This window comes from Carcharodon carcharias, chromosome 7, assembly GCF_017639515.1.
Source record: "Carcharodon carcharias isolate sCarCar2 chromosome 7, sCarCar2.pri, whole genome shotgun sequence".
Classification (NCBI taxonomy): Eukaryota; Metazoa; Chordata; class Chondrichthyes; order Lamniformes; family Lamnidae; genus Carcharodon; species Carcharodon carcharias.
Window position 1 is genome coordinate 88,859,968 of NC_054473.1, and position 19,434 is coordinate 88,879,401.

Consider the following 19,434-nt stretch of genomic DNA (forward strand, 5'->3'; position numbering starts at 1 on the left):
CAGAGCCGATGAAGCCTTCTGTTGGAATCTCCAAATCCAATTAATCCCATCCCCTGCTTGTTCCCAGCACCCTGTTAATGTCTTCCCTAGTTTCTAATTCCCTTTTGAAAGTTATTACCTAATCTGCTTTCTCCACTTTTTCAGTCAGTGTATTCCAGATCACAACACCATTGCTTAATTATAGGAAATGCAGCAGCCAAACTCCCAACAACAGCAATGAGATAAATCTGATTGAGACATAAACATTGGTTACTGGTGAGAACTCACTGAACATCATTGAATATATCCATCTAAGAGAGGAGATAGGACTTGCTTTACCATCTCCTCTGTATCACAGCACTTCCGATAGAGCTGCAAACTCCAATTGTGTGCTTAACCCAGTGGTCCGAGACAGCTGTTGCTGTGGTAACGTGACACTTTGACTGCACACACTAATCCTGTGTCTGGCTCTAAGGTAAGCCAGACCAGGCTAAGTGTGTTAATACAGTCTCTGCTCAGGTCTGCTGACAGCTGTGTGCTTCATTGAATTTTATTTAATTGAATTTAACACTAAGACCTCATTCTTCAAAGCTCACTTGGACAGATTATAGTCTTTGAGTCTCCCATAGGGCTACAGCACAGATGGAACAGGTTGTGACCAACACACTCAACCTGTGTCCTGATGTAGTGAGCCAGACTGTTCACAGCCTTGATATTGTACTTGACCCCGAGATGACTGCCTACTGCATACGCAGTCCATCGCCAAGACCACATATATCCACCTGTGGAATATTGCTGGTCTTTGCCCTGTCTCAGTTAACATCTCTGCTAAATTCCTCATTTGCGAGACCTGCTCGCCGATGCGTGAAATGATGCGGGTGTCCTGACATCACCACCCGTCATTTAGATTTCTGCGCGCCCGCTGAACTGCCCATCCAACCTTAAGATTGGCGGCAGACAAAAAGCCCAGGCGGCCTTCACATTTTTCATGGAAACTCATCCACCGGCGGGATGAGGTTTCATGAAATGTTTTAAAATTCAATAGAAACTTTTAAAATAATTCTTTGACATGTTCTAGCTCATGTGATAATGTCACATGAGGGGACATGTTTTAAAAGTTTTTAATTACTTTATTTCAGTTTTTAAATATCAAACTGATCTCCCTGAGGCAAATTTCTGCGCTCTCTCGCACACATGCCTTAATTGGCCCGCCCACATAAAATGGCGGCGTGGCTCCGATCAGAGGCGCTGATTGGGTTCGCGCCCACCCCTGCCCCTGCCCCCACCTGCCCCCACACAATCCCCCATCGGGGGAAGATTTTTCCCATAGGTTTGACTATTTTAATGCACCCCTGACTGCTCTCTTACATTCTACCCTCCATTAACTTGACGTCCAAATTCTGCTGCCCACAGCAGACCCTGTTCACTCAAGTCCCTGTACTTGCTGACCAACATTGGATCCAGAACAAAAACAGAATTACCTGGAAAAACTCAGCAGGTCTGGCAGATCTGCGGAGAAGAAAAGAGTTGACGTTTTGAGTCCTCATGACCCTTCGACAGAACTAGGTAGAAACAGGAAAGGGGTGAAATATAAGCTGGGTTAAGGTGTGTGTGTTGGGGGGGTGGTGGCTTGGAGGGGGGGTTGGGTGGGGGGAGAGAAGTGGAAGGGGGGGTGTGGTTGTAGGGACAAGCAAGCAGTGATAGAAGCAGATCATCAAAAGATGTCACAGACAACAGAACAAAAGAACACAGAGGTGTTGAAGTTGGTGATATTATCTAAACGAATGTGCTAATTAAGAATGGATGGTAGGGCACTCAAGGTATAACTCTAGTGGGGGTGGGGGAGCATAAAAGATTTAAAAATACTTAAAAATAATGGAAATAGGTGGGAAAAGAAAAAAACTATATAATTTATTGGAAAAAAACAAAAGGAAGGGGGAAGAAACAGAAAGGGAGTGGGGATGGAGGAGGGAGGTACAACACCTCATCTTCCGACTAGGCACTTTACAGCCTTCCAGACTGAATATTGAATTCAACAACTTTAGGTCTTGAGCTCACTCCTCCATCCCCACCACCTTTCTGTTTCTTCCCCCTTCCTTTTGTTTTTTTCCAATAAATTATATAGATTTTTCTTTTTCCCACCTATTTCCATTATTTTTAAATATTTTTAAATCTTTTATGCTCCCCCCACCCCCACTAGAGCTATACCTTGAGTGCCCTACCATCCATTCTTAATTAGCACATTCGTTTAGATAATATCACCAACGTCAACACCTATGTGTTCTTTTGTTCTGTTGTCTGTGACATCTTTTGATGATCTGCTTCTATCACTGCTTGTTTGTCCCTACAACCACACCCCCACTCCACTTCTCTCCCCCCACCCAAGCACCCCCCCCCCCACCACCCCCACCCCCCCACACACACACAAACACACCTTAAACCAGCTTATATTTCACCCCGTTCCTGTTTCTACTTAGTTCTGTTGAAGGGTCATGAGGACTCGAAACGTCAACTCTTTTCTTCTCCGCCGATGCTGCCAGACCTGCTGAGTTTTTCCAGGTAATTCTGTTTTTGTTCTGGATTTCCAGCATCCGCAGTTTTTTGTTTTTAACATTGGATCCAGGTCCAACAAAGCCTCAGTCTAAAATTCTCAGCCTTGTTTTCAAATCCCTCCATGGCCTCACCCCTCCCTATCTCTGTAATATACCCCAGCCCCACATGTCTCCAAGATATCTGCAGTCCTTCAATTCTGGTCACTTGTGCATCCCTGATTTTAATCTCTTCACCACTGGTGGCTGTGTCTTCAGCTGCCTGGGCCCTCAACCTCTCTGTGTCTCAGCCCCTCTCTCCTTGATGACTCTTTAAAAAATACTTCTTTGATCAAGTTTCTGGTCTTCTGGCCCAGATTTCCCAGTTCCAGCAGCTGGGAGACAAACACTGACACATGCGTCTCAATGGAGCACCTACCAGAACACTGGAGCGCTGCTAGGCCTCAAGGGACATGTCTTCCTCCAATGATCTCAGGGGGCGTGTAGCCTCACTACACCTGCACCTGACCACTAGTCCTCCCAACTTCCTTCACCATTTGCTCTCTGCCGCAGGCAGGAGAGGGAGGCCCAGCTGCTCCATCATAAAAAGGTGACAGTGCACTTTCACACAGTCAGCCATGTACACCTCTTTCCTGCTGACTGGCAGATCAACATACTATCTCCTCATGTGGCTCAGGGTGCAAATCTGTTTCATAGTGCTCCTGTGTGGGATATTTTACAACATTAGAGCGTTATACAAATACAATTTTTTATTGTGGTTATACATCCTGTACATAAGTGCTGTATCCTGATGTAGATTGGGTTTGATAACTCCTGGACCGCAGCTGGTTTGCTATGTGCTGTGTTTCACTGACCTGTGTGGATTGTGTTGCAGGTACATGTGGGTAAATACAATGAGACGATAGCGATGGTGCAGCTGGGAGAGAGTGAGACCTCCATCGTGGTGTCAATTGTGGTGTGTGCCATGTTGCTGCTGGCTTGTGCTATTGGTAAGAAACTCACCTCAGTCTGGATGGGGCAAAGAGCAAAATGTTACAGCAGAACATCAGATCAGAAAGACACTTCACACAAACATTACCACAGCTCCTCCTGTTCCACACTGAGAGAATTGCAGAGAAATGAATGGCCCTGTCATGGAATCTGATTCAATGACGAGGCTGATGAAGTTCTTTAACTGTTTCCCTCTGTGTACATGGTCATCTCCTGTTTCTGTGTATCAGGCTAAATGGGTTGAATGGCCTCCTCCTATCCTGATGTTGCTTCCTTTCTGAGTGATGGATTGTTTGAAGCTGACTGCATTGCTCTGCAATCGGTAGAACCTCCTCTTTGTGTCAGAGCAGCTGACGATATTCAGCCTGACATTCAGCAGCCTATATGTCTGCCCTTGTATTTTGCAGCTCTAGTCGTTTTCTGTACAAAAAGCCGGCGAGCAGAACGATATCGGCAGAAGACCCTGCTTCAGATGGAAGAGATGGAGGCTCAGATTCGGGAGGAGATCCGTAAAGGTACACGCTCAAAAGCTTAAGCCTTCTCTCCCTGCATGTTCCTGTGGAAATAGCAGTACAGTCGCTCCCACCTACTCTCTGACAAAACTAGACCCGTGCTTTAATTTTTGACTAGATACAGATTAGCACAGCACAGCTTCAACAATGAAACCTCAATTGCAATGGTTTTTCAATGACTTCAGAAGGCCAACTGTATTGTCAGGCTAATAATTTATTCACATGTAAGTACAACAATTTACCCGAAAACATTTATCCCATTCATCAGAGTGATGGAAGGGGACATCGACAGTGCTATTAAGCAGCACTTACTCAGCAATAACCTGCTCACTGATGCCCAGTTTGGGTTCCGCCAGGGCCGCTCAGCTCCTGACCTCATTACAACCTTAGTTCAAACATGGACGAAAGAGCTGACCTCCCGAGGTGAGGTAAGAGTGACTGCTCTTGACATCAAGGCAGCATTTGATCAAGTGTGGCATTAAGGAGCCCCAGCAAAACTGGAGTCAATGGGAATCAGAGGGAAAACTGTCCGCTGGTGGAGTCATACCTAGCATAAAGGAAGATGTTTGTGGTTTTTGGAGGTCAGTCATCTCAGCTCCAGGACATCACTGCAGGAGTTCCTCAGGGTGGTCCTAGGGTCTTGGCTGTAAAGCACTTTGGGATGTCCTGAGGTTGTGATATGAAAATGAGGTCTTTCTCTTTCTTGCTATTTGATGAGGAAATTATTTCTTTCCCTGATGCTGCAGGTTTTGCTGAGTTGCAGACAGATATGACCGATCTGACTAAGGAGTTAAACCGCAGTCAGGGGATTCCCTTCCTGGAATATAAATACTTCGTCATTCGCACCTTCTTCCCAAAAGTGAGTCTGTTTGCATTTCCTCTCATTAGACATGCTCCATGATCACTGGTTTGAGGCCGGACTCCTCTTTATGCCTCTCTCACTCTCCTCTCTTTCAATATGCTCTCCCACTCACTTCATCCACCCGCATAGGATAAGATTTCTCTCTGCTGGGCTGTGATTGGTGAGATTTCTCTTGGCTGGGCTGTGATTGGTGAGATTTCTCTTGGCTGGACTGTGACTGGTGAGATTTTTCTCTGCTGGGCTGTGATTGGTGAGATTTTTCTCTGCTGGGCTGTGATTGGTGAGATTTCTGATGGCTGGGCTGTGATTGGTGAGATTTCCCTTGTTTGGGCTGTGATTGGTGAGATTTCTCTCGGCTGGGCTGTGACTGGTGAGATTTCTCTCTGCTGGGCTGTGATTGGTGAGATTTCTCACTGATGGGCTCTGATTGGTGAGATTTCTCACTGATGGGCTCTGATTGGTGAGATTTCTCACTGATGGGCTCTGATTGGTGAGATTTCTCATGGCTGGGCTGTGACTGGTTTTGAGTAAATTTGAGCGATGTTTTTCAGTGTGATGTGATTTGGGTGAAAGCCATTGGTTAATTGTATGGGTAACAAAATCTGAAAACAACCAACGAGGAAAGAGGTAAAAACAGAGAATTGAGCAATGGGGAAGAAAAGAAGCTGATAGTGATTTAACCCTTCGATGTCAGTGTGAGACTCGCTCTATACTAGAGGGGGTGATTTATTTTAATGGTGATTTATTTTAAAACTGCCTGTCCAGCCATTGCCCTGGGATTGATAATTAGCCAGTGCAATCCTGTATTCCAGTGTTCGGTTGATTGTGAAAGTCCGACCCCTGAACACTTCCATCAGCTGAATTCCCAGTCCAGGGTAGCTGCCATCTCCAGGAGCCCACCGGAGACCCACCCACTGCTGCAGCTTGATTGGAAGGTGAGACTCAAATGATGAATCGCCAAACAATATTAATGCGCTACTGAATCCAGTGACACAGACTCTAATGTAACACTGAATTCAGTGATCTGACATTGAACGCAGTGACACTGACTCTGTTGTGAGACTGTTTCTCACATGTCGGTGCAGACTCGATGGGCCGAAGGGCCTCTTCTGCACTGTGAGATTCTGTTATTCTGTGAATCCAGTAAACTGACTCCTATGTGATATTGAAGCAGGTAACGCTGACTCCTGCGTAACACCAAATCCAGCAATGCTAACTCTGGTGTGACACAAAATCCAGTGACACCCCTGTGTCACTCTGAATCCTGTTATGCTAACTCCAGTGTGACACTGAATCCAGTGTTGCCAACTTTAATGTGACACTGAATCCAGTGACACTGACTCTGGGGTGATGCTGACGCTGGTGTGACACTGAATCCAATGATGCTGACTCTGGTGTGGCACTGAATCCAGTGACACCGACTCCTGTGTGACTGAATCCAGTGATGCTGACTCTGGTGTGACACTAAATAAGGTGACACTGACTCCAGTGTGAGACTCAATTCAGTGATGTGGATTCCAGTGTACCACTGAATTTTGGGATTTTTTAATGTGACACTGAATCCATTGATGCTAATTTTTGTGTGACACTGAATCCAGTGATGCTGACACCTCCGTGACATTCAATCCCGTGTTGCTGATTGCAATGTGACACTGTGTTTTGGGACTTTTTAATGTGACACTCAATCCAATGAAGGTGACTCCAGAATGATGCCGACTCCTGCGTGACACTGAATCCAATGGTGCTAACTCTGGTGTGATGCTGAATCCAGTGATGTTTACTCTGGTGTGACATTGAACCCCATGATGCTGACTGTTGTGACATTAAATCCAGTAATGCTGACCCCAGCATGACACTGAATCCAGTGATGCTGACTCCTGTGTGACACTGAATCCAGTAATGCTGATTCTGGTGTGACACTGAATCCAGTGATTCTGAATCCTGTATGACACTGAATCCACACTCTGGGGCTGACCTTGTACTGGGGTGAGGGGGGATCCACCCTTGGACTGACCCTGTACCGAGGTGAGGGGGGATCCACTCTCGGACTGGCCCTGTACTACTTGAACTGACTCCTTTCCCTGCATCTCCTCTTTCTGTTCTTTGGTTTGATTCCTGTCTTTAGCATCAATTTCCCGTTCTCTATGTTTTAGGTTCCTGAAAACTGTCGGCAGAACATGGAGGAGGGAATCAGCTTGTTCTCACTGCTACTGAACAACAAGCACTTTCTTGTTACCTTTGTCCATGCACTAGAACAGCAAAAGGATTTTGCAGTGAGGGACAGGTATGCATGTAGTGTTGACACTCGCTTACAAGGCTCCATTTAACACCCAACCTTCATTGCCCTGAGAAGGCGGTAATGTTCACTGAGCAGATTGCTCACAGGGCACTTAGAGTCAACAATATATTGTGGGACTGAAATCAAGTGTAGGCCAGGGCAGGTGCAGGTGACAGGTTCCCCCTTCTCTCCTCTCTGTTGCCCACGTTCACTGTATCTGTTCTGTTCTCGAGGTTTTCTGAAAGCAATTGGAAAGTAGAAGGTATCACAGCCAAACAATCCACAAGATGACCGAGAAAAGAGATGTCCAATCGTCTCTCTCCCTCGCCTTCTTCAGCACCCTACCCATCCCCTTCTGATGGTCCAGTCTGAAGGAGGTCCAAACACACGACCTACCGCCAGCTTCCTGGGTTGCCCCTGGTAACAGTTGCTCTGGGACATAAGGACTGTATTGTAAAGGAGGAGGAGCTAAGAACACTCTCCCACTTCAGTAATCCATCACGAATATACAAACATAGGAAATAGGAGCAGATGTAGGCCATTCAGCCCCTCGAGCCTGCTCCACCATTCAATAAAATCATGGCTGATCTGTTTGTGTTTCTAATTCCACATTCCCATCTACCCCGGATAACCTTTGATACTTGTTAGGCAAGGGAATCAATCTACCTCCATCTTAAAATATTCAGTGATGCTGCCTCCACCACTTTCTGAGGCAGAGAATTCCAAAGTTGCACAACCCTTAGAGAAAAAAATTCTCCTCATCTCTGCCCAAATTTTAAAACAGTGCCCCTTAGCTCTGGACTCACTCACAAGAGGAAACATCCTTTCAATGTCCACCTTGTCAAGACCATTCAGGATCTTGTATACTTCAATCAAATCACCCCTCACTCTTCTAAACCCCAGTGGAAACAAGCCCAGCCTGTCCAACCTTTCCTCATAAGACAGCCCACTCATTCCAGGTATCAACCTAGTAAACCTCTCCTGAACTGCCCGCAAAGCATTTACATCCTTCCTTAAATAAGGAGACCAAAACTGCACACAGTATTGGAGGTGCAGTCTCACCAATGCCCTGTATAACTGAAGCATAACATGCTAACTTTTATGTTCAATCCTTCTCATAATAAAGGATAGCATTCCATTAGCCTTCTTAATTACTTGCTGTACCTACATACTAACTTTTTGTGACTCATGTACTAGAACACCTAGAGCCCTCTGCACCTCAGAATTATGCAGCTGTTCTCCATTTAAGTAATACTCTGCTTTTTTATTGGGTTATGACACAGCAGTTGGTAAAGGCTGAGTTATTTAAAATCCCAGAGGAAAACTTGAAGTAACTGTCATATTCTATATTTTCCATTGATATGTTTGAGATGCAGCTCTGAATTCAGGAATAAAACCGCCAAGCCTCCAGAGATTATTTTTATATAAATTAAATTAATAATTTATTAATTTAATAAATTTAAACATATACACGTGTCTACAAATTACTACCATAATAACTATTAAACAAATCCCCAAATTAATCACTCCTAGGTAAATCTTCACCAAGGCAACAATGACCCATGGACTTAAACAGACACCAGGCAAAGCACATTCTATCTTGCAAATTCAAAATGAGGTTTCTTTCAATTTGTTCCTTCGCACTGTTATAGGCTTACAGGTTGCCTGCCTCTGCCCTGCACACACAAAACTCTTTCCTGTATATACCTAGTCTTCCCTTTGAATGTAACTCCTCATTGTATCACCAGGCCCTATGAACTCCACCTCTTCTAACAACAAAACCCCTTTCATAGTACCAAATTTATTAGTAATATAAGCATATTGCTTGGTGTCTCTTTGTTAGGTACAAGATTTCACCCCCAGTCTTTGAATGGTTTATTCAACAAAATGCAAATATCCCCTCTACCTTACTGTTTACATCTCTAAACTACTATACATCAAAGCACCCAGACTAGCTGGCTTTAATCCAATTAAGACACACACACACACCCACAGACACAGACCTTATTACAAGTCCAATTTAAAATAATTCCCAATAACATTACATACATTAATATCTTCATGACAATTCTTCCTGCCAAAGTGAACAATTTCACATTTTCCCACATTAAACTCCATTTGCCAGATCTTTGCCCACTCACTCAACCTGTCTATATCCATCTGCAACCTCATCATGTTCTCTTCACAACATACTTTCCTACCTATCTTTGTGTCATCTGCAAATTTAGCTACCATGTCTTCACTCCCCCCATCTGAATCATTGATGTAAATCATAAAAAGTTGAGGCCCCAGCACAGACCCCTGTGGAACTCCACTCACCACATCCTGCCAATCCGAAAAAGACCCATTTATGTATACTCTCTGCTTCCTGTTAGCCAGCCAATCTTCTATCCAATGTGTTACCCCCTACACTATGAGCTTTTATTTTCCACAATAATCTTTAATATGGCACCTTATCAAATGTCTTCTGGAAAGTATGTCTACAGGCTCCCCTTTATCCATAGCACATCTTGCTACTTCAAAGAACTTCAGTAAATTGGTTAAACATGATTTCCCTTTCACAAAACCATGCTGACTCTTCCCAATCACCTTGAGTTTTCCTAAGTACCCAGATCCTTATTGATTGATCTTAACACCTTCCCCACGACAGACGTCAAGCTAACTGGCCTATAGTTTCCTGTTTTCTGCCTCCCTTTCTTCTTAAGTATTTGCTACCTTCCAGTCTGATGGAACCTTTCCAGAATCTAGGGAATTTTGGAAAATTAACACCAACGCATTGACTACCTCATTAGCCAACTTTTTAAGACCCTAAGGTGAAGTCCATCGGGACCCAGAGACTTGTCAGCAGCAGCTCCATCAGTTTGCTCAGTACCTCTTCCCTAGTGATTGGGATTTCACCAAGTTCCCCTCTCCCTTCCACTTCCTAATTTGCAGCTATTACAGGAATGTTTTTTGTATCCTCTATAGTGAAGACAGAAGCAAAATATTTGTTCATTTCATCCACCATTTCCTTATTATCTGCTATTAACTCCTGATTTTCACTCTCTAGAGGACCAACATTCACTTTACCTGCTCTTCTCCTGTTTAAATACCTGTCGAAACTCTTGCTTTCCGCTTTTACATTTCTAGCTAACATCCTCTCATACTTTAATTTCTTTCTCCTGATTAACCTTTTGGTCATTCTCTGCCTGCCTTTATATTCTGACCAATCATCTGTCCTGTCACTCATCTTTGCAGTTATATACTTTTTCCTCAAGGTTGATACTTTCCTTAACCTCTTTAGTTAATCATGGACTGTGGGTCCTCCCTTTATAATTTTTCTTTATAGCAGGCATATATTTATTCTGAATACTCTGAATTATTCCCTTAAATGTCTGCCACTGCTTCTCTATTGATCTATCCTCTAGCCTATTATCCCAGTTCACTTCAGCTAGCTCAGCTTTCATGCCCACATAGTTGCCCTTATTTAAGTTTAAGATACTAGTCTTAGACCCACTCTTCTCCCTTTCAAACTGGATGTAAAATTCATTCATATTGTGGTCACTGCTACCTAGTGGTTCCTTTACTCTGAGGTCATTAATTAATCCTGTCACATTACACATTACCAAATCTAATATAACCTGCTCTCTGGTTGGTTCCAGAATGTGCTGCTCTAAGAAACTATCTTGAAAGCATTCTAAGAACTCTTCATCCAGGCTACTACTGCCAATCTGATTTTTCCAGTTTATATGTAGATTAAAATCAATCATGATTATTGCCATCCCTTTATCACAAGCACACGATATTCCCCATGAGTATTAACCCTTTCATAGCTCCTTAGAAGGTTAATATTGGACTCATACCCTATACCCTAGAACCTACCACCCCAGACCTTCCTTGCAGGCCCCTGTCCTATCTTATTGCTTCTTCTAGAAGCCACGACCTCTGGCTGTCCTCCTTCATTCTCTTTCTCTTCACCCTGGCACCAGCAGAAGCCATGTCTCCCATTGTCTATTGGAAACCTCTGCCCACTTGACCCTCTTTCCTCTTGTCCATTGAACGTTCCTGCCCTATGCAGTCACCTTTGTCCCAAGAAGCAGATTGACAGGAGTCTCTTAGCCTCCCTCACTCTTTCTCTCTCCCTCTTTTGTGGGTGGTCACCCATTCCTTTTGGCCTGTTAGGTCTGCTTCACCGGTTTTACTCATCTACCCTCCTGAATGCTATAACCTGCTGCATTTGCATAGCTCCCTGTGAGAGTTCACAATGGGGTCATTGACATCTGTCTGCGTGTGGGTGGCATTGAAACCAAAACCAATGGAAATGAGAATTTGGAGAAATGACACTTAATGAAATGCTGGTTCCACCTCAACTGGAATATTGTGTCCAGTTCTGGGAATGACATTGTAGGAAGGATGTGAAGGCTTTAGAGACAGTGCAGAAAATATTCATGAGAATGGTTCCAGGGATGAGGAACTTCAGTTACATTGAGAGACTGAAGTAGCTGGGGGTGTTCTCAGAGAAGAATGTAAGGAGATTTGTTAAGAGTTGTTCAAAATTATCAATGGTTTTGGAAGAGTGAATAAGGACAAACTCTTTGCACTGGCTGGTAACCAAAGGACGCAGATTTATGGTCACTGGCCAAAGAGCCAAAGACAACATGAGAATATTTTTCCACAGTGAATTTTATGATCAAGAATGTATTGCCTAGGGCACAGGAAGCAAATTCAATAATAACTTTCACAAAGCAGGGAACTAATTGGATGGCAGTTCAAGAGCCATCAAAGACATGTTGGGCTGAATAGCCTCCTGTGCTGTATCATCCTATGTCTTATGGGTGGCTGATCCAATCTCGCCAAAGTCACAATTATCCCCAACAGCAAGATGAAGAAACCCAAGCTGATTTCTTCCTCTAACTCAGGGTGCTGAGGCCAATTACAGTCTGCCACTATCCCCATCCAACCAGCTAACCTGACTGAGGTCCATAATCAGCATTGTGCAAGGGTGGCAGTTCAGCACCACATTCACTGGGAAGCCGGAAAAGAAGTAGGTCACTCAACTCCTGGAAACAGGATTAAAGTCCAAATACAAATGGTGCTGTTTATCCCCAGGTGTAATTTGGCATCTTTGCTGACCATTGCACTGCACGGCAAGTTGGAATACTACACCAGTATCATGAAGGATCTGCTGGTGGATCTCATTGATGCTTCTGCTTCCAAGAACCCCAAGCTGATGCTGCGAAGAACAGAGTCGGTGGTGGAGAAGATGCTGACCAACTGGATGTCCATCTGCATGTATAGCTTCCTCAAGGTACAGTCTGCATCATCTCCTCATCTATTGTCCTTTCCATCACTGTCACGCCCCCATTCCTCTCAGTCACATGGCAGGCTGGGGAATACATCGGAAAATAGGGATCACTCCAGGATAAAAGGCCAAGACTCATCTACAATCACCTAGACTAATCGTAATATATAACTCTAATGGAGTATTGACTAATTGCAATAATTCACAAATGAGCGAGTGTACGACAGAGCAAGACACCACATGAAGGAAATCCCAACGGGAAACACAGGCCTCAGACTCCTCTTTCCCTCAGAGCATTCCACTCTTCCCACGTACCTTGTGGATGCCCCTATCTAGTGACACCCAGGCACCATGACACTGTACCCAGTGACACTGTACCCGGTGACACTGTGCCTGGTGACACTGTACCTGGTGACTGTACCGGTGATGCTGTACTCTAATGTGGATGTAACATTCTACCTACACTGAGCCACATCTTTCACTGTTTGCGTCTGTGTTACAGGAGACGGTGGGTGAGCCCTTCTTCTTGTTACTCTGTGCCATGAAGCAGCAAATTAACAAAGGTTCGGTGGATGCCATTACGGGAAAAGCTCGGTACACTCTGAATGAAGAGTGGCTGCTACGAGAAAATATTGAAGCAAGGCCAATGGTATGAAATAGGAGGAGCACAGTGGACTGGAACAGTGGCACTGGCTCATAGTAATAGTGGTCCTGGGGGACAGGTCTAAAAACAGGATTGGGGACTGGGGATCAACCAGGGGTTGGCATCACGATCCAAGGCCATGGTTCAGTGTCAGGCTTGGGGCTGATGTACCCCTATTGACAGGAAAGTGTAATTACAATGTGACTAGTTTACATAGAGAGTTTCCATTACGAACAAGATCTGTGGAATTCATAATAGAAATATGAAATGAAGTGTGTGCAGAAGTTTGACAAATTAATCAATTGTTCTGAAAATTTGAATCAATGAGCGAACAGATTAGCTTTGACTGGTATTGGCATTAGGGGACAACCCCATACTCTGATAATTTACTGATAATTTAACAAGAATCAAATAAACACAGTCAATGTTCAGCAGTTAATGTAGCAAGTCATCGTGATTGATGCAGTGTTTATTGACACAAATTATCCCATTACTTTTTTAGGGAAGCATTTGATTAATTAATTAATCTATTGTTACAATGTGCCTGTTTCACTGTTAGGACTCAGTCCAGTTCAATTTGCTATATTCTCTCTTGTGAGGAGATGTACACACCTGAAATCTTTTCAAAATGCTGCGAACCACATCCAATGAGAGTTCTTACGATGGTTGTTATGCAATGCTTTCCTGAAAAGGTTAATAGAAGCAGATTCAACAGAAAGTTTCAAAAGGGGCTTGGATAAATACTTGAGCTGGTAAAATTAGCAGGGCTATGGACAAAGAGCAAAGGGGAGTGGGACTATGGATATCCCTTTCAAAGAGCTGGCACAGACACAATGGGCTGAAGGGCTTCCTCCAGTGCATTGTCATTCCATGATTCTAAAATGTTCTGGGGAGGTGCAGCAGACCACAAACCATCTCCTGCCCCAGAACAGAAACTGTGTGCATGGTATTTGGAATAATCACCACCAACTTGGCCAACCCAACATAACTTGGATGCTGGGATAGAATGTCACACATCCAAATTTAACCACTGACACACAGATAGGTGCCACTGTGAGCAGTGTATATGAAAGTGTAACATCACAGAGAGGTATTGATATTGTAAGTGAATGGACAATAATGTGGCAAAGGATTTTAAACATGAGGTCATCCACTTTAGACTGAAAAAGGATAGAACAGGGTACATGGTGAAAGGATAGAAACAACTGGAGGACCAAAGAAATCTTGGGGTCCAGGTAATCAGGTCATTAAAATGTCAGGAACAAGTTCAGAAAATAATCAGAGAGGTGGCCTTCATGTTTAGAAATCTAGAATACAGGAGGATAGAAGTCATGTTTCAGATACAAAGCCCTGGCTAGACTGCACCTGGAGTTACTGTGAGCAGTTCTGGGCACCACACCTTAGGGAAGATATATTGACTTTGGAGGCAGTGCAGTGTAGGGGAGGATTTTTCCATTGTCGGGCGAGCTTAGCAGGGGCGGGCAGGGGAGGTCAGGGCCGGACCGTGATTTCATGCTATGGGCCAATTAAGACCTACCCAGCATGAAATGCAAGCAGCAGTGCTCAGCACTGCCTGTGTGGAGGGAACGGGGATGAGGGTGAGAGCGAACTTCGAGCATGTGCATGAGTTTGCACTTGAAAACCTCCCTGAGGCACTGAGCCACCTCAGGGAGATGAACAGATTTTAAAAATAAAAAATAAAGGTTTATAAAATATTATTAAACATGTCCCCATGAGCAGGGACAGGTTATGAATTAAATTTTAAAATTTTGATTTTGTTTTGCTGTTGGAAACCTCATCCGGCCCGTGGATGCGGTTTCCAAAAGATACAAAGGCCGTTTGGCCTTTTTGCCTGCCCACCAACTGTAAGGCTGGACAGGCAGTGAAAATTTTCTTTTAATTACCTTTTTACTGTCCTTAATAGGCCTTATAATTGTCGGGCACACTGATGACTCTGGCGCACACCCGCCGACTGAAATATCGTGCAAGTACGCAATGATGTCAGGATGATCGCCTAATGTCATTGTGCGTCGTTTTACGCTCAGTCGGGTAGGGTGTGCACCAGCTCGTTGAGCCAAAAATTCTCGCCTAGGTTTACCAGAATGAAACCTGGACTCCAAGGCTAAAATTGCAAGTATTTAAGGGGGGGTGTAGTATTTGCTGGGAATCAGCAGGTTAAGGGATGGTTTGATTAAAGCTTTCAAGATATTAGTGGAAATAGATTGTAATATTATTCCAACATGATTTTGGAAGAATATTGACAAGCATGGGTGTACATGTATAGCCAGAGTATCACTCACTACTGCACTACAGTCAGTGTAGGAAAAGAACAATATATCATTCCACAGCACAAGGTGAGATCTGGAAAATACACTTGATGTTAGTGCCAGCATTTCGTGTCTCAAAGTGAGATTGGTTTGATTTTCTTGCAATCACAAAGAAGGTGGCAGTGGGCATCTATGAGTAAAAAACCCAAGCATTTTAAAAGAATATAATGCTGACTTAGATTGAAAAATAAACCTGAATGAGAGAGAGAAAAAATGGAGTGAATTGTGTGAAGATGAAATGGTGGCCCCTGCAGCAGCGAGTGCGCAATGCGCAGCCCACCATGAAGGGGAAGGACAATGATGTCGAGGAGACATTTGAGAAATTTTTTTAAAATGGCAGATTGACATTCAGTGGTTTTCCAAAAGGCACAAATGAAGAAGAAAGGGTCAGCAACATCCTTTTCTGGACAAGAAAGGTGTTTTCAATAGCCGAGGAATAAGCGAAGACAATAAAAATACCAAGCCAAAAACTGAGAAATTCAGCACACTTCTCCAGCCTTGGCCAAACCATCGGATCCACCACCATGAATTTCAGAGCATGAGACAGGAACCACTAGAGCTATTGGCAGTTTTTTGAATGAGATTCAGAAATGTAACCAGCAAGTGTTTAAGTCAGAGAAACAGATGGAAGGCTGGCAGACCAGCTCATTTGGAGCCCTGCGCTCTCTGAAGGATAAAAAGCTCTGATTGGAGAGGACAAGCTTACAGTATTGCAGACTGGACAGTGCCAGAGTGCACGAAGCCATGAGTAGACAGATGAAGATGCTGACTACCCAAACGGTTAGCTTTTGTGAAGTCAAGAGAAAGGCAGCAGGTTTGATGCAGTGAAACAGTAACACAGGAATGCATACCAGACAGAGAGAAAGATGAGCAAGAGTTGTGGACAACCACATGAGTTCACAGACAGAAGGAAATGGATTAAATTGCAGAGCTTGTGGAAAGCCAAATTGCTGGGAAAAGAAGTGCAGAACCAAGAAAGGAGGTGGTAAACGAGTTATCGAAGACAGCAACAGGATGAATGAAAAGTAAAAGAAACAAAAACATCCATGGTCTGGAAGATGGCAATGAGTTTGAGGATACGGCATAGGAACCATACAACTTCATGAAATGGCTGGATGTGACAGTTCCCAGAGAAAATAAATTCACACAAACATTCAGATCAGGAAGAGGGTGAGAAATAAGCCCACAACCATAAATCTGAAGCTGAAGCTTGATACTGGGGCACAGAGTAACATTCATCCTGCTCAGAATTTCCCAGAAGATCTTTCCTGAAAATCTGGAACTAAATGGATACCCAAGGACAGCTGTTCTGAAACTGAGCAACATTACACTAATGGCATAAGGGGGAACTGAGATTCGGCAGCTGGGAACAATCCAAATCAGAGGGACACACAAAGGAAAGGATGTTAACTGTATGTTCTATGTCATTGAAACAGATGGCCCTGCTATCCTGGTTTGAGCAGTTGCGAAGAACCAACTATGTAAACTATGAGACAGAAGATCTTGATATAAAGATCCATCATCTGGTCTGGCAGAGATGGCATCTCACTAGAAGATGATGTTCTGCTAGTCAGATCCAGAATAATCGCACCCAAAATGATGCAGAAAGAACTTCTGAAGATGCATGAAGATCACATGGAAATGGAAAAGTGTAAGCTCAGAGCCAGATCAGCTTTGTACTGGATAGGCATCTACAAAGACATTGAAGGAGTGGTATCTACATGTAGCGTATGTCAGAAGTGCAGAAAAGCACAGCAGAATGAGGAAATGATAGCTACTGAAGTACCACTCAGACCATGTCATAGAGTGGGAGCCAATTTATTCGCATACAATCAAGAATGATATCTCATAGTTGCAGAATACAGCTCAAATTTCCCTTTTATCAGAAAGGTGAAAGATTTGAGAGCCACAACAATCATCTCAGCAATACAAGTTCTATTTGCTGAGCAAGGGATTCCTGAAAGAGTAATATGTGATAATGGAACCCAGTTCACTTCCAGAGAATTTAAAGAATTCACTCAACAGTATGGGTTCAACAACATAACCTCATCACCACGTTACCCAAGGGGACACAGGTTTATTGAAAGACACATTCAGACAATCAAGAGAACCCTCACGCTGGGAGACAAAGGAAGACCCAAACCTACTGTCTTGTCACTCTAATCTAGCCCCTCTCAAGGCATGAAATCACCTGCCAAGGTGTTGAATGGAAAAAAAGTATAAGACAACTTTGCCAATCTAGATATTCCCTCCAAGTGACCAGGAGGAATAAAACAACTCACTGATGCACAGGTAGGAGAAGGAGGTCAGCACTTCAACTAGCACTCCAAATCCCTGCCTGAATTGTTGAGAGGACAAACTGTACATGTACAGGATCCGATCATGAACACCTGGAACTCAGGAAAAGTTGTTGGTGAAGCTGAGACTCCAAGGTCATACATTAATGACACCAAAACTGATAAGCAAATTAGAAGAAATAGAGTCCATATTCAACCTACACCCAACACTAACCAGCAACACCGCTAACCAGCAACACCACAATACCAGCAACCTCACTAATTAGCAAGGCAACATCACTAACTGGCACAACATCATTAACCGGTGAGACATCAATGTCACCGGCAACATCACTAACCAGCAAGACAACATCACTAACTAGCAACACCACAACACCAGCAACATCACTAACCAGCGGGACAACACCAATAAGCGTTATGATATCAACATCATTAGGAGCAACACTCAGAACATCACACAACACATTAGCTCATCACCGAGAGTGATGAATACCAAACCCATGAGATGGTGGCACAACTCCCTACCCCCTGAGCAATACCCTCAGTAATGCTTATTGAGAAAAAAACAAGCTATAAAAGAGCTTTAAACTTTGGAATTATATGTTTAATTATAAAAGTTGATTGTAAATTTTCTTTAGGCATAAGGAAGAGATAATGATTGAAACAGTATGTTGATGTGAAGAGGCATTTTATTTTTCTAAAGAGGGATTTTACATTTTTATATCATTCCAATATGATTTAGGAAATATATCATGATGTGTTAATATACATGTATAAACTGAGTACCACATCACTCACTGCACTACGGTCAGTGTACCAAAACAATAATGTATTGTTCTGCCAAACCCCTGGTGAGAATTTGGAAAAAGACACTTGGTGAAAGCTCCAGTTTTTGTGTCTAAAAGTGTGATCATTTCAAACTCCTGGGAACCACACAACATAATACAGAGAGGGCATAAGTTTAAAAATTAAAGCCTTCTGCAGTGAAATTAAGAAACAATTCTACACAATAAGAGTAGAAGTTTGGAACTCTCTTCTGCAAATGACAATTGATGCTAGATCAATTGTGAATTTGAAATCTGAGGTAGATATTTTTAAAATCAAAGTGTTAAGGAATATGAGTCAAAGACAGGTTTATGCAGTTAGATCGCAGATTAGCCATGATGTCACTGAGTGCTGAGACAGGCACAAGGGACTGAAGTGGTCTCTTCCTGTTCCGAAACCTGGGCAGGACAGGCCCAACGCCTCCCCCCAATACTCCCCGATAGTTTGGAGTTTCTTCACCCAGTCCCCTGCTGAAAGACTGTAAATATAAACTGTCCATCCCTGCATTCCAACAGAACCTGAATGTGTCATTCCAAGGGTGCGGTATGGACTCCATCACAGTCCGAGTCATGGACAGTGACTCCATCAGCCAAGTCAAGGAGAAGATTCTGGAAGGATTTTACAAAAATGTGCCTTTCTCCCAGTGGCCCAGAGTGGAAGATGTGGATCTGGGTAAGTGTTTCTCGTGTTTCTAATCTTGTGAAATAAAGTGAGACAGAGAAACAATGAAAACATCCATTACTTCCTCTCCACGTGAAAAGATGAGTTCTTCCCTCAGTTCTCTGTCATCGCAGGAAGGCTTCTGAATCTCAACAGACTGAACCCCAGGCACTGGGCCCAGTGCACTGTGAACCTTAGTCATCAGGCCCAGCGTGCTGCGTGAACCCCAGG

General features: G+C 43.6%; 1 protein-coding gene across 1 annotated transcript in view; it reads left to right on the forward strand.

Moving 5' to 3' along the window:
* The window catches only part of plxnd1 (plexin D1), a 357,498-nt gene that overhangs the window by 300,417 nt on the left and 37,647 nt on the right, over positions 1-19,434 (forward strand). The window contains exons 20-27 of the mRNA XM_041191644.1: positions 3,403-3,517; positions 3,926-4,033; positions 4,777-4,889; positions 5,705-5,827; positions 7,046-7,176; positions 12,259-12,457; positions 12,954-13,100; positions 19,059-19,215. Coding sequence (XP_041047578.1) covers positions 3,403-3,517; positions 3,926-4,033; positions 4,777-4,889; positions 5,705-5,827; positions 7,046-7,176; positions 12,259-12,457; positions 12,954-13,100; positions 19,059-19,215 — 1,093 coding nt within the window. The remainder of the gene's footprint in view (positions 1-3,402; positions 3,518-3,925; positions 4,034-4,776; positions 4,890-5,704; positions 5,828-7,045; positions 7,177-12,258; positions 12,458-12,953; positions 13,101-19,058; positions 19,216-19,434) is intronic.